The sequence below is a fragment of the Chamaea fasciata genome, unplaced genomic scaffold (genome assembly GCF_029207755.1).
Source record: "Chamaea fasciata isolate MVZ Bird 193981 ecotype frontalis unplaced genomic scaffold, bChaFas1.0.hap1 SCAF_16, whole genome shotgun sequence".
NCBI classification, from domain to species: domain Eukaryota; kingdom Metazoa; phylum Chordata; class Aves; order Passeriformes; family Sylviidae; genus Chamaea; species Chamaea fasciata.
This window is the reverse complement of record NW_027094101.1, coordinates 12,161,572-12,186,889: the sequence shown is the minus strand read 5'-3', so window position 1 is coordinate 12,186,889 and position 25,318 is coordinate 12,161,572. Positions and strand designations below refer to the sequence as shown.

The following is a 25,318-nucleotide window of genomic DNA, read 5'->3' as shown; positions in this document are numbered from 1 at the left end:
ACTATAAAAGCCAGCCAGTTCACATTGATTATAAACAGTTTTCAGGCTATAACTTTTCTCTCCCAGAAGTGGTGTGTATATTCTCACTAATTCTGGAGCGTGGATGCTGTGGCTGCTGTCCAGGCCCCTGCACTGTGCAAACACAAACGCTGTTGGATGTGGTTGCTGTAGATTAGCCATATGGTTCTGCTCGACATGCCAGAGCTTTTCTCCGGGCTCTTTCAGTTTTGGAAATACCTCTCCTTCTGCCACCTCTTCCTTAGAAAATAGGATTGTAAACCAGGAAAGGTTCATCCAGTCCCACAATGTATGCTCTTTTAAAATAATGTATTGTTCTGAGCAGTGTTTTTTAAGCCTACCAGGGTTAAGCACCTGTAGCACAGGCAGAGACGAGCTTTGCAGAAAGATTTACTGTCATATGGATATGTTCAGACTTGTGAAGAAGGTCCAGTAGTAAAATAAATCTCCAAAGGAGATGTGCAGGGAGAGGCCATATAGATTTGCAGATTTGAGACCAGTTTTAGCCCTTATTCAGGGGGACTGTGGAAATGAAGGTACAGGGACAAACTGGCTATTGCTTTCATAGTAACAGAAGGTTTTTCGAGATTTAACATAGAACTTGCCAGTCAGTGTAGTCAGTGAAAGTTTTTCCTTTGCTGTAGGAACCATTAAAGGTTTTTTTTCATTTTCTTCATAACTGGAGATTCCTTGTAACACACTGTTAAGAGATTTTTGTTTGTTTTAAGCAGCTGTGGCATTCAGCATTGTTTAGAAACATATTTTGCTTTGCATAAACGCATCTTAGTGCCTTTTTTGTCTCTTCATTGAGAAAGTCTTTACCTTCCTTCAGTACTGTGGCTTAGGTTGCTGATGACAAACATTGTTGGATAAACAGTTCCTTGGTAGTGCTACAACAGCATCTTAACATAAACATCCACTGAGGTATGCAAATGATCTCGGTGATAAACAAGCACAGCAAAGTGTGGCTGAGGCAGGAAGCCAATCTGTCTGTTCCTTGTGCCCAATGATATTTTGATTGTCATTTTAATCTTAGGAGTAAATAACATCAGCGATCGTGTTCCATCATTTAATTTCAGTGCCAAGAAAATGAGTGCTGCTTTAACTGGCGTTAAAAAAGATGGGTATTGCTGTGGTGGCTGGTCATTGCAGCTCAGGTCATCTGTGTTCCATTGTAAATAACAAAATGGTGGAAATCTTCAAGTTAAACAGAGACTGGAAACAGACATTCTCTGAAAGTAATGTTAAATAGCTCATGTCTAGATTTTTTTTTTTTTTTTTCCCCCTGGAAAACACCTTTCTTGCCACCCTTAATGTCTTTGAACTAAGAATGTCTTACTTCTGGCTAGGCTGGTCTAAAAAACCTTCCCATTTTTGTCCTCAAGTACCTGAGCAATACTTCTGTGCTTCTCTTTTGTTGCCAGGCCTTGACTCCATCACTTGTATGCTCACGTTTTGTGTCTGTCTTCATTAACCTTCTTCATACCCATGGAAGCCCGCTAAGTATCTTCTTTCCTAATGAAGGGTTTGTTCCTGCATGCTGAAGTTCTCTTTAATCGACATCTCAATCAGGCAGTTACCTTGGACTGTTTCCTCTCCTGAGTAAATCTTAGGGATTCATGACCTTTCCCTGGATATCCTGAAGTCTCTTTTTCTGAAGCCCAATTTTTGTAACTCTACTTACTGCTAACTTTCCTGGTCTTCCTCCAAATTCCCAAAGTCACTCATGTCATTGTCTTTGTGGAGCTTACCACATAAATGAAACTCTTGAATTCGCCTGGTTTAAGCAAAGTAAAACAAAACAAACCAGCTTTTGTTTGATCATTTGGCACAGCTTTGCAGGAATTGTTGTCACTTAACCTGGCTCATTCTGGCTTTCAAAGCATCCCCGTATCCAAACAGCTGAGCAGGGATGATCTGTCAGCTTTGCTGCTTAAGGCAGCTTATGGCATTGCATTCTCATTTCCCTCCCTAGCTGACTGTGTTCCTTGTTTTATTTCAGGTGAGTCAAGTAATGATCTCCCATTTGTGACACTGGGGCTCGGACCTGTGCCACAGTTGATGGATGAACTGTGGCTGTTGTGGTGCTGCCCTAGGAAATGATTCACTGGGAGGGTTCATGAAGAGAAATGTCTCCTTCCTTTTCCGAGGCTCCATCAGAGCTCAGCAGTGAAAGAGTGTGCCCCTGGTTAAAAGAGGTCACTTCAAGTGTCCAGTTTAAAGAGGTGGCATTGGAACTCTGATCCCTTTCTCTCTGGCACAAATGGCTCTCATGAATGTTTTTGTAGGATCACCACTTTGTGGGGCTGACAGATCTGGCTCTACTCTGTGGTGTGTCCATTGCAAAGCCAACTGAAACTCCGGATGAGGTGGCATCTCTAAACTGGGAATAACTTGGTGACAACTATTAATATCAATGAGATTAAATTGCTCCATTTAGGCACCTTGAAGAAGCAGCTGTATCCAGTCCCAGTCTCCTGAAAAATCTAGTCAGGTGTTTTTGGAGTAGACTGGAATTGAGGTGTTGAATTCTACTTACAACAAATCTTGAATGAATAATTTTAGCTATGTTGTAAGAACTTCTCAGATTTTTAGAAATGATCTGTTGAAAGCCATATACCTTCAACTGCTTTTGGATTTGAATGTGCTCAGTTTTCTCTGCAGACTCCAGACCTTTGCAGAGTTCAATTCTCCACCAGTAAGGTGTCATTTAGAGAAGTCTTTTGACTCAAATTCTGGAAATATCTATGCCTGTGCATGGATTACAAGGCAGGAACTATCTCAGTGGAATCCAGAAGAGTGGGTTACAAAGCTCAGTGCAGGGTTGTGTCTGAACCAGACATAGTCTTGCTGCAGAAGCATGGTTTGTCACCTGGATTGATATGTCCCATATCTTCAGTGTTGCTGTAAAGAAAAAAGAATTAAAAAATTGTTTTTTTAATCACTTTCTTAGAAAAACAAGAAAATGGACATACTAGTTTTGTTATAATCCAGCTTTAAAAGGTGGCAGTGGTTTTCAATAAATTAATCTTTGAAATAAATTTTATTTCAGAAGAAAAAATGCAGATAAAATTATAAAACTTATATGGCTGTAGTTATTGTTTTAGAGGTCATGGCGAAGGTAGAGAAAACTACTCCTTTCTGTAGAGATGTAAGGCATTGTTCCTCTACCTATGCTGAGAATGGTAACGTTTGGCAGAAAATGAAAATGTGTCATGGTTCGTAGCATTAAATTAAATCATTTGTGAAACTCGTCTTGCCGGCACTGTAAGAATTGCTGCTTCCATACTGCTCTGCGTGTGGATTAAACAAATTAAAACATATTTTTCTAAGGAAACATCGCAAATACATCTCAAAGAACTGAGACATTTTTTCTTGAGGACAGAAACAGGCTGGAAGTTGTAACTGGTCTCTTCCTTCTGAGTAAATCCTTTATGAAGAAAGTAATCAAATAGGGTAAAAGTTTAAAATCCATTTTCAAGCTATTCTGCTACTCTTGAAACCACACCGAATCCCAGAATTATTCAGATTGAAAGGGAACTTCAGATGCCACCTAATCCCAATATCCTTTTTAAATCAGGGGTAACTACACGGATTAAGTTGCTCAGGGGCTTTTAGAGTTCAGGTTTGAGAGTCTCCAGGATGCCATAACCTCTCTGAGCAGCATTTTCCTTAACTTCCCTCATATTCATTATCTTACTCTTTGGAGCGAACCAGAATTTACCTTTGGGCAACTTTTAGCCGTTGCTCCTTATTGTGTCACGCTGAACCTGCGGGTTCTGTCCCTGTAACCTTTGGTTAAGTGGAAGAAGATGCAATTAGGTTGTCTGAGCCCTCCCTTCTGTGGACGGTGCTGACCCAGCTGCCTCAGCCTCTGTCATGTGCTCCAGCCCTGCAGCTGCCCTGGCAACCCACCACTGAACTCCCAAACACAGCTCCTGTCCTGAGGCACTCCAGACTGGTGTCCCAGATGCTCTCCCAAGTGCTGTGCAGGGAGGGGTGAGCCCTTTCCTCACCTCACTGACCAGCCTTTGCTAATGCAGCCTGCAGAGCAGTTCACATTGGCTGCCTGGAAGGCAGAGCACTGCTTTGTACCCAGCTCTGCTCGGCAGGACTCATCCTTTTCTGCAGAGCTGTTCTCTGGCCAGGCAGCCAGGCCGTGGGCCAGTGTGAGGGATTATCCTGTCCCAAGAGCAGGACTTGGCCAGGCTCTCATCAGCCCACTCCTGTAGCTTCTGCTGAGCCCCAGAACTGCTCCCTGATTGCTGCCCTGTGTGAATTTACATTCTGACACTTCACACATGTCTTTTGTGAAGATGTTCAACAGTTTTGGGACTTTGTCGTGATGCCCAATGGCTGGAACTCATAGCTGACTTAAACTTCTAAAGGTTGGCTGCTACCCCCTTTAAAAGCCAGTATTCCAGATGGCTTTTCACCCACCTTTTATGTTAACAATCCAACCCTTTATTTTTGCTGTTTGGGTAAAAGGATGCTGCATCCTCCTCAGTATGCTCTAGTAAAGGTGTAACACAAATGAGGTAGAGTTTCCTATACTGAACTTCTGGATAATGACAAGATCCTTGTATACTTTATACTTTTTTTTTTTTTTATGAAGTTTTAAGAATGAGTTCTCATTGTAGATATACCCAGGTTCTTCAGAGTGTCTTGCTATTTGGCTCTTAATGCCATTTTGGAGAGTTGTTTTTCAAATGTGATGTAAAAATTTTAATACCAGGTTGAGCTGCAGTTGGAAAGACCTTAAGAGTCAGAGTTGGAGAAAAGCGAGGGAGAGGCAGAAAACTTAAAAAGAAAGATTTAGGTGTTAATGTGGAAGCAAAACAAATCACTGTGGCAGAGTCATGTCCTCTTGGGCCCTGGGAAATAGCAGGAAAAAGATTTGCCGTGTAGGATAAGGGAAGCTCTGATAATCAATGACAGCATCATAAAGGCAGTCGAAAGTTTCAGCAGCTGGAACGAGTGAAGGTGTGGGAGGGAAGGCTCTGTCTGTGTGTGTTGGTGTGTCCATAGAGTTATGTGCCTTTGAGTTCAGGCAGGAATTCAGACTGAGTTTTGGCAGGTAGTTTGCTGCTTTCAGTGAAATGTAAGTAAATGTCCTTTGCAGGCTGTTGAGAGGTTTCAGTTACTGGCGTGTTCCATACCCCAGGCACTCACACAAAGTGGACGTGTTGTTATCAAACACAAATGCAGCATAGCAAGAGCACAGACTTTTACTGGAATACAGTATGTTACATGTAGAAAAGACCAAAAGTGAACGTTCCTCTGCAATGGGAGACGTGAAATGGTACTTTCCTGCTAAGGTAGTGAAGAAATTCTCTGTTGCTTATTTATTGTTATCTTTCCCCCACTATGCTCTCTAAAAAAAGTTATTCTGCATTTTCTTATTTTTGAAAGCTGAATTTGGCTTTGTCGTGAACCTTCCAAAAAAGAGAGGTGGCTGGAGCATTCATTTTGTGTGATTGCAGAAGCAAATGATGCGAGTCAAGTGGCCTGGTCAGATAATTAAGCTACAACAGAGAAAGCTTGGAGAGTCAGTCAGTTGTGATTATCAGTCCGGTGTGGTTGGTTGTCTGATTCCTTCTGAAAAATCCAAAGTGGCTGCTTTTATTATCATTAATTGGGGAGTGCCAGCAACAAATCTGGAAGAATTACACTGCCACTTCAAAGAATTCCAATATATTTCAGTTGGAATATAAGTTTAATGACGAATTGATGACCGTTTGTTGCTCTGCCCACCTCTTAGAATTGGAAGGTTTGTTAGAATAATTCCAGTGTTATGTGTCTGCCCTGCTTCTGAACCGTGATGTCTGTAGGCAGTCTGCAACAGAGTGGCAATAAATGTATATTCTTTGGGGCTGTCTGAATCTTTGTTTTGTTTTGTTTTTGTTTTGTTTGTTTGGGTTCTTTTTTGGTTTTTCTTATTATTTTCTTTATTTCTTTAGCTAGAAGTTCAATAATTTTCAACATATCTCTGGAGCATCTAGAAGAGTTCCTTTAAGAGTGAAGCATTAGGTTGCTTAAAGTGCCTCACAGAACTAAATCTTGGAAGCACTTCTGAAATATTTTCCCTGCTAAGCGAGAGGAATGTCATGAACTGAAACAAAAAAGGAAACAATATTTCATTTGAATGGAAGGATAAAGTACATTTAATCCAAACCAGGCTAGTTCAGTATTGACCTTTTGCTTGTGGCATTCAGCAATTTTAAGATCAGAACCTTATTGGCATTAACTCTGGCACATGGAGGAGGAATTAATCCCACAGAAATGCACGTGTGTAACTGGACATTGTAGCTATCACAAAGCCAGAGCCCTGAAAATTTAGGGGTTTTTTTGTTTTGTTTCGTTTTTTGGGGGTTTTTTGGTTTTTTTTGGTTTTTTTTTTTAGTTCTGGAACTCTGAACACAGCCATGCGAATTTTAAAACAAAAACCTTCAGCTTGCGGCGACTCCCATAGTAGCATTCCCAATGTTTTTTGAACAGCTATTAATGTAGTCAAGCTGTGTTTTTTTCCCTCCTTCCCTGTGTAATCATCTGCTCGGCAGTGCACTCCAGGAGCAGTGGCAGGAGCCAGAGGAGTGGCCTGCTGTGATTGATGGGGCGCGGCCGGCGCTGGGGGAGCCCCATCTGGACCAGGTTTTGGGAGCTGTCAGATGCTGCCAGGGAGGTCAGAGAACCCTGCCTGGGCTCTCCCCCTCCCTCTGCACCCCCATCTCCCACAGCCCTGCACCGCTCACACGGCCCCAGCCAGCACTGATGCTCCTCTGGGGCAGATGCTGCATGGCCTGGGACCAGAGCAGCTGCCAAGTTTATGGAGAATAGAGGCAGCACCATGGTACAGCAGGTATTTGCACTTTTATTTTCACTTGGAACTCTTGATTTTTTAGTCAAGCCAGGGCAGTTCTTATGAGCAGCTGCACCACTGCATGCAAGATTTCTAAGCCATGTTTTGATGCTTAAGTCTGGAGGAGGGCAAAGCTACGGGGAATCCTGGGCTTGAAAGATGTTACTGAGCCCTTAGAACCAGCAAGTTTGCACAGAAAATGTTGCATTTTTCTTCTCTGTTTCCGTGCCCTAAGGATACGATGCAGTTTGGCTCATTTAACTACAGTACAGGAGGCTTTCTCTAAATGTGAGATATCTCTTGCCAAAGAAACAAAATGCACCAAACGGAAAACGGAGCAAAACAAACAATAAACTGTGAGTTCCACTTCAAAATGTAGGCAGGCAGAAAGGTTCCCATTGAATACATTTTTATGCTGCAAATGTGTTTTTTAAAAAAAGGAACACTGCATAAGTAATGTTTTCTGTGCTCTCTCCTATGTGTACAAACATTACAAGCTCGCTTTATTTTGTTTTGACATTTTTTATACATTTCTTAATTATGAAATCCTTTCCGAGCAGGCGATGCTGAAAAGGCATTTGAGATCTGAGGTAGTAGGAGCAGTTTAAATTCGAAGCTTTTCTTCAAATGGGGTAACATGGATCAAGTAGGAGAACCTTCACTTACCTACATCGTCAGAATCCTTTTTTTTATTCTGGTTCTTTAGAGTTCAAAATTTGACCAGAAAGCAATAAATTTGGCTTATACACTGCCACGTAAAGCATATTTTTCAGTTGAAATGTGGTTTTCATTAAGACTCGGGCCAGAACATTTAGCAGAGCCTGACTGTCTGCCATCCTTTGTTCTCCTTGCTGTTGCCAACAACTGCTTTTTTAAAAACCCATGCACAAAGTGAGCATTAAGGGGTCACCTAATCTTGAAGATACTTAGAACTGAGTCTGAAGAGACAACTTCTGTTTAGCCTCTCCTGCCTAGGTGGTATTAAGCTATGCCTGTGTACTGTCATACACAGCTTTGAAATTATACCAATACCTGAGTTCATAGGCTAATGTAGGATCAATATTTCCTCTTGCTTTTAGGGCCATTTCATATTTCCAACTTAATGCATAAGAATTTATTATTTCTTTTATTCATTTCGGTTCACTGTATTTTAAAGAACACAATAAAGGAACATTTTAGGTGATTCTATTTAAAGAATTTTTGGTTCCTGAAAATCTGTTCAAATGTATCTGTTGTGTAGTCTGGGGTTTCCATCAACCACATGTAGATACAAATGTGTGATAACTGACACTTCATTGCTCTCAATAAAAATTAGTATTTTGAGTAATTATCTTTAGCTATTATTAGCCGAGTAAATAGTAAAGAACTTGTTTAAACATGCTTTTATATTGCATTGTAATACTGTGTCTATTGAATTAATTATGAATAATAAATTCACACTAATTTTAAAGGTTAGGAAAGGCTTCAGTAGTCACTTATTTTAAGGGATGAACATCTCAGATTTATTGTCAGTATCATTTTAAAGTTAGGGCCTGCAGTAGCATGTGCAAATTTAATTTCTTTAATGTCCCCTGCCTTCCAACAATTAAATGAACCTGCAGAACCTGCACTGATAATCTTGAGTGTCAGTTTTCTCCTGTAAGCATAGTGGGGTTGGTTTCTTCCATGGCAAGGCTGTAAATCTCTGAATATATACAGGTTAGCAAAAAAAAAAAAAAAAAAAAAAAAAAAGGACAAATCCCTGACCCTTCATTGTTTACTTATTAATGGGGGCTCAGTTATAAATAAGTGAGCCAGACCTCAGCTGGAGGAGTGTAATGGAAGAGGTAGAAGAGTCTCAGCATTGTGGAGGTTCTGAAATTGCCAGCACAATTTGCCATTAGGTGATAAATCTAAAAAGTTTGGAGTTGCTGGTAAAAATAATAGAAAAGTTCAGCCCTCTTAATTAAATATGACCTGTAATTAGCACTAGGCGTGGATGCTTTGAATATTAATTAGGGTCCTCATGGAACTGCTGTCAAGGTTAATGAGAAACGGTGGGGGTCTCAGCAGCATCTGGTTTAGGACTGGAGGTGGCACAAAACCGTTTAGATGAAATGTACCTGGACATCACCCCTTGGTCCCTCTGTTGCCATTGCTGCCCTTTTTTAACAGCTGCTGACTCTGAGGCCGTGTTCAGCATCTGACAGGAAGGAATAGCTTAAGGACCGGCACTAAACAGGTCCTGTGTTTCAAAAGCAGCACAGGGAAAATGCTTATAGAGGCAGAATCTGGATTTGCTTTTGTTCATTCTTACCCCTTGCTCAAGTCCCTCCTGAAACAGCTGATTAAAAAATTTAAGGTTGGCTGCCTCCCACACAAGTTTTAAAAGTACTTCTTTAACATTTAATGAATGTCTCTGGTGTAATCCAGTCATTCCTGGGTTTTGCTTCATCTGGATTTTTGAGTATTTTTTTTAATAGTGAAAATACTAGGTAAAAGAAATAAGAAAGGAACGTTGTCATTTTAATATTAGAGGGTAAAAGTACACATTTACTAGAGTTTTTAACCTCCACAGAAATTTAACAGGGCCAGCTTTAGTGCAGCATTAGCCTTGCTAAGACTGTAGATATGCAAACAAATCTTAGTGACTAAACCCTGTGAAGTCAGTAAATGACACTAGTTTCCTGCTAAAGACGGTTGAATGAAGCAATGGAAACCACTTGCTCAAGGCCATACACTAAACCAGCAGCAAAGATGGGATTTAAATTAGAGAGGGTTTGATTGCTAATATAAATTTCTAATTTTTTAGGACACGCTGAGTGCCTTCTACAAAGGAAGATTCAGTTTTCTCTTTTAAGCCTGTCAAATACCGAGACTTAACTCCTGTGCGAATTCTTAAAAGCTCTTGAGTTCAGGACAAGTTCAGGTCAGGGAACCGATGTCTGAATTAGTTGAAATTGGCTGGAAATGCCCTTAAGTATAAAGTGCAGAAGAATGTCTTTTATTCATCCAGCCTATTTTAAATTAGGAAATCATGGACTGATGAGTACAAATAAAATCCCTGCAGTAGTTTTGGGCAGGTGCCTGAACCATGTATGTTGGTAGGAGAATGATGGAGTAGTTGGAAAGGTAATTAAATTTTAACTTAACTGTGCATTTTCATGTTCCTTGCTTCTTAGTGGGATAATTTTATTTCGTAAATTAGTTTATCTGAGGTTGGGATAGTCCCTGCCCTACTGGCCTCTAATGCTGTCTCAGGCAAAATCCCATTTTGGACATTTTTTATATAGGTTCAGAAAGATTGTAGTGTACACTTCCTCCTCTAGAATTATTGCTTTTTGGTGTGAGCAAAGCATTTATTTAGTCAAAAGTTTTCTAATTGATCAATTAACAGGCTTGGCTATTCTTTATAATATCAAATGGAAACATGGATCTCTCTATAAATACATGAGGATAGTGTTATTAATGCTATAGGATAATCGTGATCTGGAAATGAAATACTATTGCCTTCTAATGCAAAACCTTTGAAGTTCTTAATTCTATTTCTCTTGACATAGAATTTTTCTTTTACGTTATTTAAGGTTTTGAACTGATGCACTTTTAGATTCAAATACTTAATATTTTGGCTGGATCTCATTATTATTTTGCATTTGTGGCATGCAAATGCTCAATGCAGAGTACCTCAAAGTATTCTGAATATCTCAGGGCATTATTTCCCTTTTTTTTTTTTTTTTTTTTTTTTTTTTTGGTGTTTGTTAACAGTATGCACCCAAATCCTGCCCTGTGTGTTGGTTGCCTATATTGTGTTCTGCAAATGGTCAGTCAGAGTGATGACAGACTGGGGGCTGAGCTTACCCAAGCTCTGTGCTGGCAGTTGTGCTCAGGAGCCTTTGGAATAGACTGGCTTTGTCCCTTTTCCTTGTCTGAGTTGAGGCATCATTAGTGCAGGCAGATTTCACTGACCTTTCCCGCTTAAAGACTAGTCTACAATTATCCAGCGAGCAGTAGATTTGTTTTTCTAATTATGGAAATATTTAATAGGGTTAGCAAAATACATTTAATGCAGATAAGAAATATTCTCCTCAAGAAGCAGTCACTGCGCCCTTTTGGGGCCAGGATTCTCTCATCGCTCTCCGCGTTACAGGTGCGGGACCTTCACTGATTTTATCTCACGCCACGTTTCTTCCTTTTTTTATTATCGTTATTTTTTTTTCTTTTCCCTTTGATTTCCACAGGGTAATCAGGAAGCTACAGCACCTCCTGACACAATGGCACAGCCTTATGCCTCAGCGCAGTTCGCTCCACCTCAGAACGGCATCCCTGCAGAATACACAGCCCCACATCCGCACCCAGCTCCAGACTACACGGGCCAGAGCACTGTTCCAGAGCACACGTTAAACATGTACCCTCCTGCTCAGACACACTCCGAACAGAGTGCACCTGACACAAATGCACAAACTGTCTCCGGCACAGCCACAGTAAGTCAAGGTTACTGCTCTTTTTAAAGCTCTGTGTTCCATGGGTATTTATCAATGACATTTGTTTTTTTTCCTTGACACACTTCATTTGTGTTAGGCTCAGTCACCGTGTTAAGGCTGGGAGTCTGTCAGAGCTTGCTGTTGAACCTGTAGAATGTGTTTTCACTGGGTTTGGAGCTTCTTAGTATGTCTTGCAGCTCTGTGGAACCTGGAGTTTCATTTTCAACAGTGTTAGACAAAATGATTAATAGCCAGCCCATGAATCCCAGCATAAATTTTAATTAAGTCCAATATGGAAAAACATTGCAAATGAGTGTTTGTAGGCATTCATTTGCGGGGCCAAAGAAAGCAACCAAAAAAACCCCAAACCAGACTCATTTGATTATTTTAATGACCTCTGTGTTTTCGACACGAGTAGTTTTAATAAAAGCATTACTTGAATGATCCTGTACAGAATTTACTGTCGAATTAGTATCGTGAAGAGCATGTCTGCAATATTGTATTTTTTAGAGAGCTTGTTTGTGCAGCCATTACCTAAGTTGTGTGTGGATCTGTGCTAAACAGAGCAGAAATGATAGACTTTCCGTCTATTTGATTTATATGTGAAGTTCTGAAGTGTCATGAATTATGCAAGAGACTCCTTGGATGGCTCTACCTTGTAATTTAAGTGGCAAATTTCACACACTGATAGTTTAGTGTTTCTGTCTTAATTCTAGACTGGGACCCAATATATCCAGTGCCAAGGGCTGGCAGATTTCTGAGCCATCAACCAGCCCCCTGTGTTACATGTGCAGAATGGAGCACAGAACAGGCAGTGCTTGAAACTTCTCTCCTGGCCATCCTCATCCTTGCCTCAGCTTACCTCCCCTTCCTTCCTGGCTCATATCCAGCCTAAAAAAGGTTTCATGCATTAGGGCAAGAAGAAAAGGAAAGCACGTTCTCTTAAATGAGCTCTGCAAATTTGTGTTTGTTGCCATGCCACTAATTTCTTTATATGGACTGAGCAAGAAAGGAAAGCAATAGCAAAGGCGCCAGAGAATATTCCTTGCTATTATGACAGAGAAATCCTTGTGAATTAATTACATACTTTTTTGTGGTTTATGCTGTAAAATGTTTTGGTCGTTTTATTTTTAACTTGGTAACTTTTTATTGCCCTGAGTTTCTCTTTTCTCTGGTACTGGGAGAAAGTTTAAATTGAAGAGCATCCTATTTGCTGATATCTCATAGTATTCTTTGCAGGTCTACTCTGTCTCCTCTTATCCATCTCTTTGCTAAGTTAAATTCCTGGTTCTTTCCAGCTTTTAAAACTTGCTCCCATAATCATTTTTGATTGTTGTCCAACTCCTGTCAAATACCACTGTCATTGGTTTAGAGCAAGAATACTAAGCTGAATAGACACTCCAGAAGAGATTGGATATTGACTAAAAAGATAGTCTTTCCTACTGTACCTTTTTTGTTCTTTTATGTTCTCTGATTTTGCTTGGTTTTTGTGACCACTGCTGCAACTTGAACAATCCACTGTGATGGCCAGCTCAGCCTTTTCATGTTTTGAAGCTGTTTCTGTTCAATCCTGAAGTAAAATACTGACAGTGCTAAAATCAATAGTAAAAGACCCGTCGATGGGAGTGGGACAGGAGCTCATCCCTCATCATTTATTGCTTTCAATTGATTGTGTTTCCTCACCCCATTTTGATTTTTCAGTTTGAAGAAATGTCAGTCACTTTATCAGAGAAGTCAGGGATGTGTTTTCCCAACATTTTCCATAGCAAAGGCTGGTGAAAAGACATAGTTTGGATTGTCTGCAATGCCCTTATCTTCTTCAAGTGCTCTATTCAATCCCAGCTCTAGCAAATCCAATGATTCCCTGCAAAGTTCCCTGCTTCTGATATGCAAATAGGCTTTATTGTTATTTGGTTTTGTGTCCTTTGCTATCTGCTCTTACTTGCTTTTTTCCTTCCTAATATTCAACTTGTATTTTACCTGTCAGACACCTTTTCCCTTCTGTTTCCCCTTGGAGTGCATTTCCATTCTCTGCAGGATAACACTTCAATTCCACTAACCTGTTACATTCAGGGAATATGGTATAGTTATTTGCTCTTTTTATTGTGGATCCTTTCCTTACATTCTGGTTTCCTTTCTTACAGAGGAATGGACAGAAAAATTTGAAGTAGCTCTCATGCTATTTATAAAGAATTAGATTTCCTTCCTTTTGACTTTAGGGTCTATTTGAGAAAGTTTTAGTATGGTTCGGTTTGTAAAAAAGATATTTTTTTTCTAAATTGCTATGTTATATTGAAAGCTGTGGATGCTCTCCCTCAAGAACAGTGCAATGAAGAGGCAGGTTTCCAAGAAGCGTGTGTATCTATGGATCTGCACTGACATTTAACACATTGTTCACCAGTCAGCTTCACAAATGTACAGACAAATATTGCTTGCACAATTTAATTACGGGGACCTAGGTTTAAAATCTGTTATTCTGGGTGTCATTAGCCATTGCTCTTGGCAAACTGTGGAGACTCCATGAATAGATATATGCAGATGGATCCCAGGCAGGTTTAATGTGGCCTTTGTAACATTATGAGGGTCCAGCTGTGAACATCTCTCTGTAGGTTTAATAATATAACTTTTTATTAGGAAAGAGAGCTTCAATAGCACTGTGTCAACATTGTACCTCCATGTGATCTTTATTGGTGAAGGAGAAAAATTATGGTTTCTTTCTAATTCCTGCTAGCTTTGAGAATAGTTGATTTCCAGTCAAAGAGTTTTGAGTGGAATTGGTGTGGGGATATAGTGGCATTTTTTGGTATGTCCCGATGATTTTGCCTGATTTCCTTTCAGTAAGCTGTTTATGACATGCATTTGAAAGAAGAATAATCAATTGGCCAGTCATTCACAAAATAATGCTGTTGTGATTAAGGACAAGCTGCTAGAGGCAAGATCAGTTTTTGAATTTTTTTACTTACACATTTATGTACGTGTGGAGGTGGATACACCATTAAAATGGATCTTAAAATTTTGCAGTGTGAACCTAAAAAACTACAGGGCAATTGTCTGAACTGTAGAATTACTACCAGAAGTGCTCCATGAATGACTGAATCCATGCTGAGGTGAGATACATCCCAAGCTTTTTCTGAGTGCCCCAGGTTCTTTCTTCATGTCTGAAAGGATGTCTATTGCCACCTAAACCCCAGTAGACAGAAATAATAAAAATAAACTCATTCTGTACAGCTTCCTTTGAATCCTTAACTGCAGCCTAGGGTGTGATCCCGGCCCAGCTGGAGCCACTGCCAGGATCCCCATTTGCCACAAACTGAACAAAATCCCAATCACCAGTTTTATTACAGGCTTGCAGTTTTGGGCAGAGTGCTCTTGTCATTCATGTTCAAAAGTACTTCACGTACTCTCGGACACATTCTCGTACTTCCAGCAAGCGTCTTTCCCAGTGACCAGTTTTAATCTATTTAGATAAAAAATAGTGTAACATGGTATTCTGTCAGAGTAAGTGCTGGAACAAGAGGTGATCAGATTGTATGTGCAGGGATTGCTAACTCTGATTGTGGTGCTGTGAAACAGGAGAAGAGGGACAGGATGAAAGGGGAGTAAATTATTAAAGACAGGATGACTTAGCTGAAATAATATAAAGTCACCGGTGGGTAGTAAAATACTGTCAAAAGTTACTTGGAGTCTTCTCTGATGAGCATCTCTGGTTTTCATCTCTTTGGATCCATATGTTTGTTAACTTTGAGTAAGAAGGGAGTGCATCCGAGTATATCCAAAATCAATAATCACCCAGCAGTGGGTTATTTAAGTGCTGGTAGACTTTTGGAGTTGCAAAACATCAAGCATGCTTTAAGCCATTAACAGAAGTAGTAAATGGCTTCTTCCTAGAAGGTTGGATCTATGAAAAGTATGTCACAAAGTTGTGCTAAAAGTAACATCTGATGATTTTGTAGAGTGGTTTGGAGTGCTACATTAAATAGTTATATGTATTAAAGTATTTTTAAGTGAGACATTTAATCATTTTATGAGATCAGCTTTTACCCGTGTACGGATACAGATGCAATTGTATTGTACATAAATAATTCCGAGGAAAACTTGTCCAGGTTTTGCCTGTGACTTTCCTACACCACTCCTGTTGATGACAGCAGGAGATATGTGTGTAAATAAAAAGGGCATTAGCTGGGCAAAAGGGTGCAGGTAAAGTAAATGTTTCTCTAGTGTTTCCTGTTCCAAATGTGTTATACTAATAATGGAAGTAACTATCATGGTGTGGTAAGAGCCGAGGTTGCAGTAATGCTCTGTGTTTTATGTGTGTATACAAAAATGTGCTGCTTTAAACTTTCTTCTACTTTTGCAAAAATCTTGAGATCATTGTGCAGTCCTTCTGCTTTGGACTAACCCTTCACCAGGCTTCAGGAGCTGAAAAGTTGTGTGATAAGTTGTGTGTTTGGATGGGAGATCTTGAGGGAAAAGGCAGTTAACATAGAGGAGTGACCCAGACATGTCTGAAGCGTTGAGCGCCAGCAGCCAGCATGGCATTAAGGGATGCAGTGCTGTTCAAGCCCTGTGAAGATGTGCAGTGCAGAGGTGTGGGTTGGCTCTGGCCTGAGAAGATGATAAGGTATTTTCCCTTTAACTTCACTGTTAAAACTGAGTTTCAGCTTAGTTACTACCAAAATTCCTCTGGTGGCACCTACTGAACCTGATACCTCTGCGTTAAAATAACTGATAGATTAGATACTATGTCTGTTATTCCATCTGCTCTGTTTACCTTGAGATGTTTGATATTCTTTGGGATATAATGGCCTGTAAGCTTGATGTTTTCTTGGTGTTAATTTGTCCAGGTCTCTGCCTTTTTTAGTCATGTTGCAGAGGCCATCTCTCTGTCTGAGGATTTGTGAAGGCTTAGTGATGCTCTAGACTGCAAAATTATTTACCATTTGATCTGTGTTGTTTTGGGAAAATGAGATATGTACAGCCTTTGCTGATATTTTGGGGGATTTAGTGTACCAATTACTGAGTTGTGCTTATTAATTTGGGTAAGAGATCTGGGAGTAGGAAGCATTTAAAGTGCTTTAGTGTGTTGTCTAAGCCTGCAGGTGAGTAGATTATTACTACAGTTTTCTGCAGCGTATTTCTGGTTTTTACTAGCTCTTTTTTCCTGCTCTGTCCTCTATGTAAGTTATTAGAATAAGTGGTTTCCCCCCCTAGTTTCTTTCTTTTCTCCCTTGGTTCATCTCCTCTTTCTCTCCTACGATTTCATTCATGACCTCTCCATCTCAAGGGGGTGTGGGCTGCATTGGCTGCTTCATGCAGCTCTGTTCCACATTAAACAGGGATCTGTATCCTCCTTGGTGTCCAGTTGTCTCTCAGCTGCTCTTGCAGCAGCGTGTCAGGGAGGCAGGAATGTTCAAACCCAAGTTCTCTGTGCTGTGCTGGCTCATCTCTCTGCTTGAGAGCCTTGAGCTGAACTTGCTGGGAGTCCAACCTGCTGAGTGCCTGCAGAGTGGGTGGGACATTCTCAGTGCTGCTGAGCTCAGGGTGTTATCCCTGGCTCTGGATGTTCTGCTCCTGCCTGAGAGGTTTCCATGGGATACTTGGATCTGTGTCCCGTGGCTTGGGAAGAAGTGGCTCACTTACTTCTCTCTGTAATTGTGGCTGGTGAGGAGCAGAGCAGAGTTCCAGGGCAGAAAACCACACCAATTCCTTCTCTAAAGGTTGGCATTGTGCTCCCCCTGCAAAGGAAGTGGAATTTTCACCACAAAGTGGTTGTCTTGCAAGTCAGATTCCCCCACGGACACTTTTTATTGCCAACTGGTATCAATGACCCAGTTTTTATTCTATTTCCATGCCATATTTTTGTCTCTAGATGCTTGCCACCAGTATGCTACATAGCTGATAATGCTTTGACAACTCTTACAGCAGTGTTTATTCATCTAAATCATACCCTGCTGGTGCAGGCTATTCTATCAGCATGGTGTGCTATTTCATTTATACTACCTATTATATCTGGTCCCAACTGCTCCTTGAAGGAAATATTTCAAGGAGCTTATTTCGAGACCCTGAGTGCTTCAGAGCTGCAGAAGCAAGGAACCTGGTCCAGCTCCTGCTCCATAGTGAGGAGATCAAAACTGACATCCCAAATAGATAACATAATGCTGTGCTGGGGCGGTGAGGCACGGTAATGACTTGTGATCATAGGCATTATTGCTTCTAAGAGGCTTCCTTGCTGGGAGCCCTGCCTGCCAGCTTTGCAACTGTGCCCCACGTGTGCTCCTTTGCTTATGCTAAGGAATAGCAGGAACACACTGCTCACTTCAGCCCCTCTGTGTGGCAGTGCCAGCTCTAAAATAGATTCTCCTCGAGGATACACAGAACCTGACACTGCCTGTTTCCTGTGATGCTGTTTATGGAGTGCCTGTTTGTATTTCGTTGTTTTGGCTGGGAAGAGGATAAATAACCACCCTCTTTTTCCTGTGCTGCTGAGTGAACTTGGGCTTTGTGATGCTGTGAGTGGGTATGTGGTGTGAGGACAGCAGCCTCACCCTGCCAGCTGACTGCACAGGAGTGTGTCTGGGGCTCTTCCGCGATCTCAGTGCCTGATCTTTGTCATTTAGATATCACCTCAGTTTCTTTTACCTTTGGATTCTCACAGCAAGAAAAGTTTGAAAGTTATGATGTTGAAATAGAAGACAGAAAACATATTATTCTGCTTTTATGGGGTTTTATAGATGCTGTGATTTTAACTTCCCTCATTTTTTTCGTGCTTGAACTTGGTGAAATGTTAAAGCTGAAGCTCCTCCACAAAACAAACAAACCAAAAGAGAAAACCTCACCAACAAGGATAAAGAGAGCAATTATGCTCTGTCATCTTTAGTCATATTTGCTCAAATAAATTAGCTGAATGCCATTGATTGCCCTTCTGAATGTTCTTCATAGGGCACACTAACAGCTCTTAGATCACTTCAGCAGCTAATTCTAGCCAGCTCTAAGGCAGATTTGAAGCACAAAACCTTGCAGAGGTCTTTCAACCACATTGTCAGCCAGAGATGGTCATAATACTGTAACTTGAAAAGTTTCTTCTAGAAAACATTGCCAAGTAATTTCTAATCTGTCAAGTTTAATTGACCAATTAAACAATTTAAGATTTTCTTCCTGCTTGTCCCTGAAAGAGCTGAGCTAATATTGGTTTTTTAAGTTTTCTTGTACTTTGTATTGTCTCTTGGGCTCTTTACTTCTCCATACCAATTATTTTACGTGTTGCATTATTGACTTTTTCTTCTCTCTGTGCAGTCTAAGTAGCCGTGGCATGCAAATGCTTTGGTTGTGCTTTGGGTTCATATATTGAGAAAAAAACCACTATTGCACATTTTGCTGAATACACTGAGCATAAATTTCAGAGGGGACCTTAGTGTGATGAAATAGCCAATTTCAACTCCATTTATATTTGACCTTCTGCATCTTTGCTCCACGTTACAACATGGGAATTAAAATTGATCCTACTGAGGGGATTTTTTTGGTGAAAATTAGCTCATTTTCACTACATGCATGAGTGGCTGTGTTAGGTTAGCTAAGACCAATGATGTTTTCCATTCTCATGTAATTGACATAATTGATTGTTAATGGCTTGCAACTTTATCAGAAGTTGTTGATTCCTCCATTCACCAACTCTTAGTAATTGCAGGATAAACTTGTGTATTGCTTGGAGATGAGAATAGGTTTGTAACTTACTGTTTATCCAGCAAAATCCTTACCCTTGCTTTCAGGAAACTGCCTCTCCATTAGAGAGCTCGGAGTGGTCAGGTAGCACAGGCAGGACTGACCGAGCTTGCCGTTAAAAGCTGTGAAGATCATGCAGAGAGGCTTCCTCTTTTCTCCCTTTAATCGTGAGGCTGAATTTCTATTCCTGTGCCAGTCTGTGCCTGGAGCTAAACTTACCCTCCTGCATGACTACACGTGGGTCTCATCTAAGGATGGCTTAGTGGGTTATTACCCCCCAACCCTGAAAATACTTTTTTTTTTTTTTAAATCCTGTTTATACTCTCAAGTTTCCATTCCTCTCCCACACATCTCTCTCTTCAGCTTTCCCACACACCCAGCCACCCACAGAATTACTTTAATTAAACGTTACTCATGTGTGGGCTTGCTTACCACTTCTCCCTGCTTAATTTGTTCCTTTCTAGGGTCAGTGTGAAAGAGTGGCTTGATTCCAACATTTACCTTTGCTATCCATCAGTGTTAGAAAGACAGTAACGAGCCATGTCCCTCTGCCTGGCGTGACCCACAAGCAGGTGAATCCATCTGTGAGTCTGAAGCAGCTTTATGCTCTACCAGTGGCTTGACAGGCTGAGATAGACATTGCAGGCAGAAGCAGACAGAGGGAAATGTTCTTGTTCACCAGATGTGCATTTCGGGAAGAGTTAGAAGTTCTTCTTTTCAGACTTTGCTGGGAAGAGAATTAGACTGAGCTGATACTCTACCATGCACATCGTGCCCCATTTGGTCTTTCTGTGATATGCAGAAAGAATTGGTTGGTCGTTTTAAATTGCACAAATCTAATGGCCAATAATATATTAATTAATTGTAGAAAGTCCAGAAGAAGGGATAAAGGAGTAGCCTGTTTTTGTCTGTCTTTAATTAATCCTACAGGTGTCTGGCAATTTCTTTACAAAATTGTGACGCAGTGTCGTGGGTTGACCATGACTGACCTCCCTAATATATTGGGTGTTTTTTTACATAGAAATATAAAATAATTGCTAATTTTTAAAAAATAGTTACAAAACCTTCCTCTTCTTTTGCTTGCTTCTTGCCTGCTTTTAATCTTCATGTGCATTTTCATTGTCTTCTCTTCCTTTTCATGTCTACGCTATTTTTTAAATAGTCTCCCTTTTGTTTTCCATTTATGTTGTTTTATGTATCCTTTGTCTCTATTTTCTCTCTCCCCAGGTTTTGCTCATTCCAATATTATCTACTCACTTGCTTTCATTTCCTCCTCCCCTATAGGAGGTACCACTGATTTTAACGTGGCATGGAGAGACCATGGAACCTCTGAAGGAAATATATAGTGGGTGTGAAAAACATACATGAATTCTCTGGTATTTTTATATCTAAATTGCACCAGCTTGCTGATTCTGGATGCTTTTTCAGCTGATATCCCACACAGTTGTGTTGAAGCATCAGCATATTGTGCTGCCTTTTTTGATTTAGAAAAAATTCCTCAACAGCTTTTTGAGAGAGATCCCTTAGGTCTTCTGCTGTTGTTGCTTAAAGGGGCTTCTTGCATTTGCTTTTCCAGCAGAGACCTCTTTAAATCTCTCCCACTGAAGCAGCTGCCACTGCCTCTGGTCTCTCCCCTGCCTGGGAAGTTGCCACTGCCTCTGAAATATAAGGAGTTTACCCCAGCACACAAACTGAGCTGCCCGTTTAACACCCACCTGCCGATGGCAGCAGGATGTGTCCGTGCTCCTTCCCTGCCATAGCAACCAGCTCTGCAGAAATGCCTGTGAAAGGAGAGGGTCGAAAAGCACCTGTGTGGCAGCTCCGCGGCTGCCTCTGCCCCCAGGTCTGAGCACAGCCCCAGCTGGGGGAGATGGAGAACATGAAACTGTCCCCGTGAGGCAGAGGAGCAGGTTGTTTGCCATTGAGGACGACTCAGTCTTAATGAACTGACTGGAATGTCTGGAATGGGACTGTTGCTGCCTCCCAGCTCCCTTATCCCTTCCAAAGTAAGAATGGAGGGCTTCTCTTCCTGTGCCTTTTTTTTTTTCTTTGGGAGTAATTCAAATACTTTTCCTTTATTCTCTGATTTATAAAAGATAAAAGCAGCAGACCGATTCAATCAGAGGATGAGAGTGTGCTTACAATGAAGTCTTTTCTGTGTTCTGTGGGGTTTTTTTGTTGCTGTTATAAAAAGTGCATCAGAAGATGTCAACTATTTAATTTCATAAGGATTCATATAAGTTCCAGCTGTTCCAGAGTAGTATCTAAATATTTGATTTGAAAACAAGATGTGTACCAAGGCTGCAACATATTGCAGGCATGTTCACTCAGCTAGCCAGGAAGATCTGAGCCTGCCTGCGCTAATTAGTGTTTGCAGATGAAGCTCCTCCAGTGGAAGCTGAAGTTAAAAAAAGATCTAATGGCTTATAACATAATGTGTGAAAAAAGAGAGATCTAAAAATCTCAAAGCATGTGAATTCACTATTTTTCATGTTATAACAATGCTGGGACACCTAGTTTTGCTTTTCATGAGGATGTGATTTATTTTTAATATGTTCATGTTACCAAAGATACTATTGCTGCTATTGTTTAAAGAGATTTATTGCCAAAAATGTGGTTATAAAATGTCAAATTGTTTAAAATATTTGCAAGCATTCATCTTAAACCTAGAAGATACTCAAAAAGAAATCTTGTGGATTTTTACTTAGAGAGAAAATTCATAGTTTTGGCCAGGCAAATTTGCTTTAAACTTCTGCATTTACTTGAAACTGTAGCAATTCTCTTGCCTATGTACTTAGAGTCCTTATTCTTTTGCTTTTAGGGATATGGAAATCTTGATTGTGCTGAGAAATATTGGCTTCTCGAGGACATATTCCACCCCATTTCCTTTCCTACATAATTAACAATTACAGTGTTGCCAAATTTAGTGAAGCAGATGCCAAGTTTCACCTCTGAATATTTGTATTTCCTTGTTCTCATAGAGAAGCTTCCTTTTTTTCTTTAAAGAAATTCTGACAGAGACAGGTGGCAAATCTGTCCCAAGCTGGAGCAGCAGAAATAATGGAGCTTGGTTGTTTATACATGAATGTCACTTTTGACCTCTTTTTAAATACAGAATGTATTCTAGTTTTGACTGAGCATTTGGGAAAAAAAAATATTAGCTTGTATTGAAAAATAAAGGGCGTATAAGATAAATTAAAATGAGATAAAAGAATGTAGATTTTGAGCAAATTGAAAAAGTTGCATTTTATAGTAGCCCCTAAGAGTGTTGATCTTAAAATGCGTGGCAATTAGTGTAATTGGAGGAGTCAATATATTTGCAGTGTAGACATTGAATAATTTTTAATAGATGACCATTGTTTGATCCTCCTGAGCGAGTGATGATATATCCCAGTAAATCTGTACTGTGATACACAGGAATTTAGCTACAAAATCCTGTTTTAGACTGAAGGGATAAACCTTGCAAGCACTTCCAACTGAAAGGGCTGGAAGTGCACAGGAATTGGCCAGAGCTCTTTCTGAAGGGACTGGCTTTAGGAACAGGTCTGGGGTTGCCTTTAGGAACAAGTCTGGGGTTGGCTTTAGGAACAGGTCTGGGGTTGGCTTTAGGAACAAGTCTGGGGTTGGCTTTAGGAACAGGTCTGGGGTTGGCTTTAGGAACAGGTCTGGGATTGGCTTTAGGAACAGGTCTGGGAGTCTGGGATTGTCTATAGGAACAGGTCTGGGGTTGGCTTTAGGAACAGGTCTGGGATTGGCTTTAGGAACAGGTCTGGGATTGGCTTTAGGAACAGGTCTGGGATTGGCTTTAGGAAGGGGTCTAGTGTTGGCTTTAGGAACAGGTCTGGGGTTGGCTTTAGGAACAGGTCTGGGGTTGGCTTTAGGAACAGGTCTGGGATTGGCTTTAGGAACAGGTCTGGGATTGGCTTTAGGAAGGGGTCTAGTGTTGGCTTTAGGAACAGGTCTGGGATTGGCTTTAGGAACAGGTCTGGGGTTGGCTTTAGGAATAGGTCTGGGATTGGCTTTAGGAACAGGTCTGGGGTTGGCTTTAGGAACAGGTCTGGGGTTGGCTTTAGGAACAGGTCTGGGGTTGGCTTTAGGAACAGGTCTGGGATTGGCTTTAGGAACAGGTCTGGGAGTCTGGGATTGGCTATAGGAACAGGTCTGGGTTTGGCTTTAGGAACAGGTCTGGGGTTGGCTTTAGGAACAGGTCTGGGATTGGCTTTAGGAACAGGTCTGGGGTTGGCTTTAGGAACAGGTCTGGGATTGGCTTTAGGAACAGGTCTGGGGTTGGCTTTAGGAAGGGGTCTAGTGTTGGCTTTAGGAACAGGTCTGGGGTTGGCTTTAGGAACAGGTCTGGGGTTGGCTTTAGGAACAGGTCTGGGGTTGGCTTTAGGAACAGGTCTGGGGTTGGCTTTAGGAAGGGGTCTAGTGTTGGCTTTAGGAACAGGTCTGGGGTTGGCTTTAGGAAGGGGTCTAGTGTTGGCTTTAGGAACAGGTCTGGGGTTGGCTTTAGGAACAGGTCTGGGGTTGGCTTTAGGAACAGGTCTGGGGTTGGCTTTAGGAAGGGGTCTAGTGTTGGCTTTAGGAACAGGTCTGGGGTTGGCTTTAGGAACAGGTCTGGGGTTGGCTTTAGGAAGGGGTCTAGTGTTGGCTTTAGGAACAGGTCTGGGGTTGGCTTTAGGAACAGGTCTGGGGTTGGCTTTAGGAAGGGGTCTAGTGTTGGCTTTAGGAACAGGTCTGGGGTTGGCTTTAGGAACAGGTCTGGGTTGGCTTTAGGAACAGGTCTGGGGTTGGCTTTAGGAAGGGGTCTAGTGTTGGCTTTAGGAACAGGTCTGGGGTTGGCTTTAGGAACAGGTCTGGGGTTGGCTTTAGGAAGGGGTCTAGTGTTGGCTTTAGGAACAGGTCTGGGGTTGGCTTTAGGAAGGGGTCTAGTGTTGGCTTTAGGAACAGGTCTGGGGTTGGCTTTAGGAACAGGTCTGGGGTTGGCTTTAGGAACAGGTCTGGGGTTGGCTTTAGGAACAGGTCTGGGGTTGGCTTTAGGAAGGGGTCTAGTGTTGGCTTTAGGAACAGGTCTGGGGTTGGCTTTAGGAACAGGTCTGGGGTTGGCTTTAGGAACAGGTCTGGGGTTGGCTTTAGGAAGGGGTCTAGTGTTGGCTTTAGGAACAGGTCTGGGGTTGGCTTTAGGAACAGGTCTGGGGTTGGCTTTAGGAACAGGTCTGGGGTTGGCTTTAGGAAGGGGTCTAGTGTTGGCTTTAGGAACAGGTCTGGGGTTGGCTTTAGGAACAGGTCTGGGGTTGGCTTTAGGAACAGGTCTGGGGTTGGCTTTAGGAAGGGGTCTAGTGTTGGCTTTAGGAACAGGTCTGGGGTTGGCTTTAGGAACAGGTCTGGGGTTGGCTTTAGGAAGGGGTCTAGTGTTGGCTTTAGGAACAGGTCTGGGGTTGGCTTTAGGAACAGGTCTGGGTTGGCTTTAGGAACAGGTCTGGGGTTGGCTTTAGGAAGGGGTCTAGTGTTGGCTTTAGGAACAGGTCCTGCCCCATGGGGTGCAGACTCCTGGGAGCTGCTGGCTGGTGTTTGAGTGCAGCTGTTGGGAGGCTCTGGAGCCCTGCAGGCTCCTGCACCCTGTGGTTGCTGGAGTTCACATGCAGGCTGGCAGGAGCCGTACTTGTGAAACGGCTCACACATGCAATAAAAGCACTTTCACACCAGCCTAAAATGCTGCTATTGGCTTCTTCCCGTCTCCAGCAAGCGTTTCCAATTTTAGAACTTGCTCTCATTTCTGAGCTGGGCTCCCTCTTCTCTTTTTTTCCCCACTGAGTTGAAAGCGTTGCACATCCATCCCTTTTATCTCTCTGTTCTCTCTTGAAAGGATCTTGCAGCCATTTCCCGTGTTACTTCTCTTTTTGCATGTACAGCAAAGTCAACTTTCCTAAGATTTTAATGCATTTTAGAGGGAAAACATGTTCAATCAGAGGTACCAGTGTCTGAATCACTGATTCTATTCTGTGCTTTCTAATGGAGGGAGCCCCCTTTTTTATCATTTTACTATTATAGTGCATTAAGAGATGCTTCCGTTTTCAATACAGCTGTAGGGGGTTGGGTTTAATTTCTGTGTGTGTGTGTGTTTTTGTTTTTTTTTTTTAATTATTATTTTGGGGTTTTGTTTTGTTTTGTTTTTTTGTTTTTGTTTTTCAAATACATACTTTTGGGACAACAAATTTGCTGTATCCTAGGCTCCCATGTGTCCCCCTTAGCCCAGTGCATC

The 25,318-nt window shown here is 41.4% G+C and overlaps 1 protein-coding gene across 37 annotated transcripts in view; it reads left to right on the top strand.

Moving 5' to 3' along the window:
- The window catches only part of RBFOX1 (RNA binding fox-1 homolog 1), a 1,151,565-nt gene that overhangs the window by 1,014,572 nt on the left and 111,675 nt on the right, over positions 1-25,318 (top strand). For 36 of the 37 annotated variants that reach the window (XM_066197674.1, XM_066197682.1, XM_066197683.1 and 33 more), the window contains one exon: positions 11,095-11,337. The exons of the other annotated variant lie outside the window; for it this stretch is intronic. In XM_066197674.1, the coding sequence (XP_066053771.1) occupies positions 11,095-11,337 (243 nt within the window). The remainder of the gene's footprint in view (positions 1-11,094; positions 11,338-25,318) is intronic. 37 annotated transcript variants of the gene reach the window in all.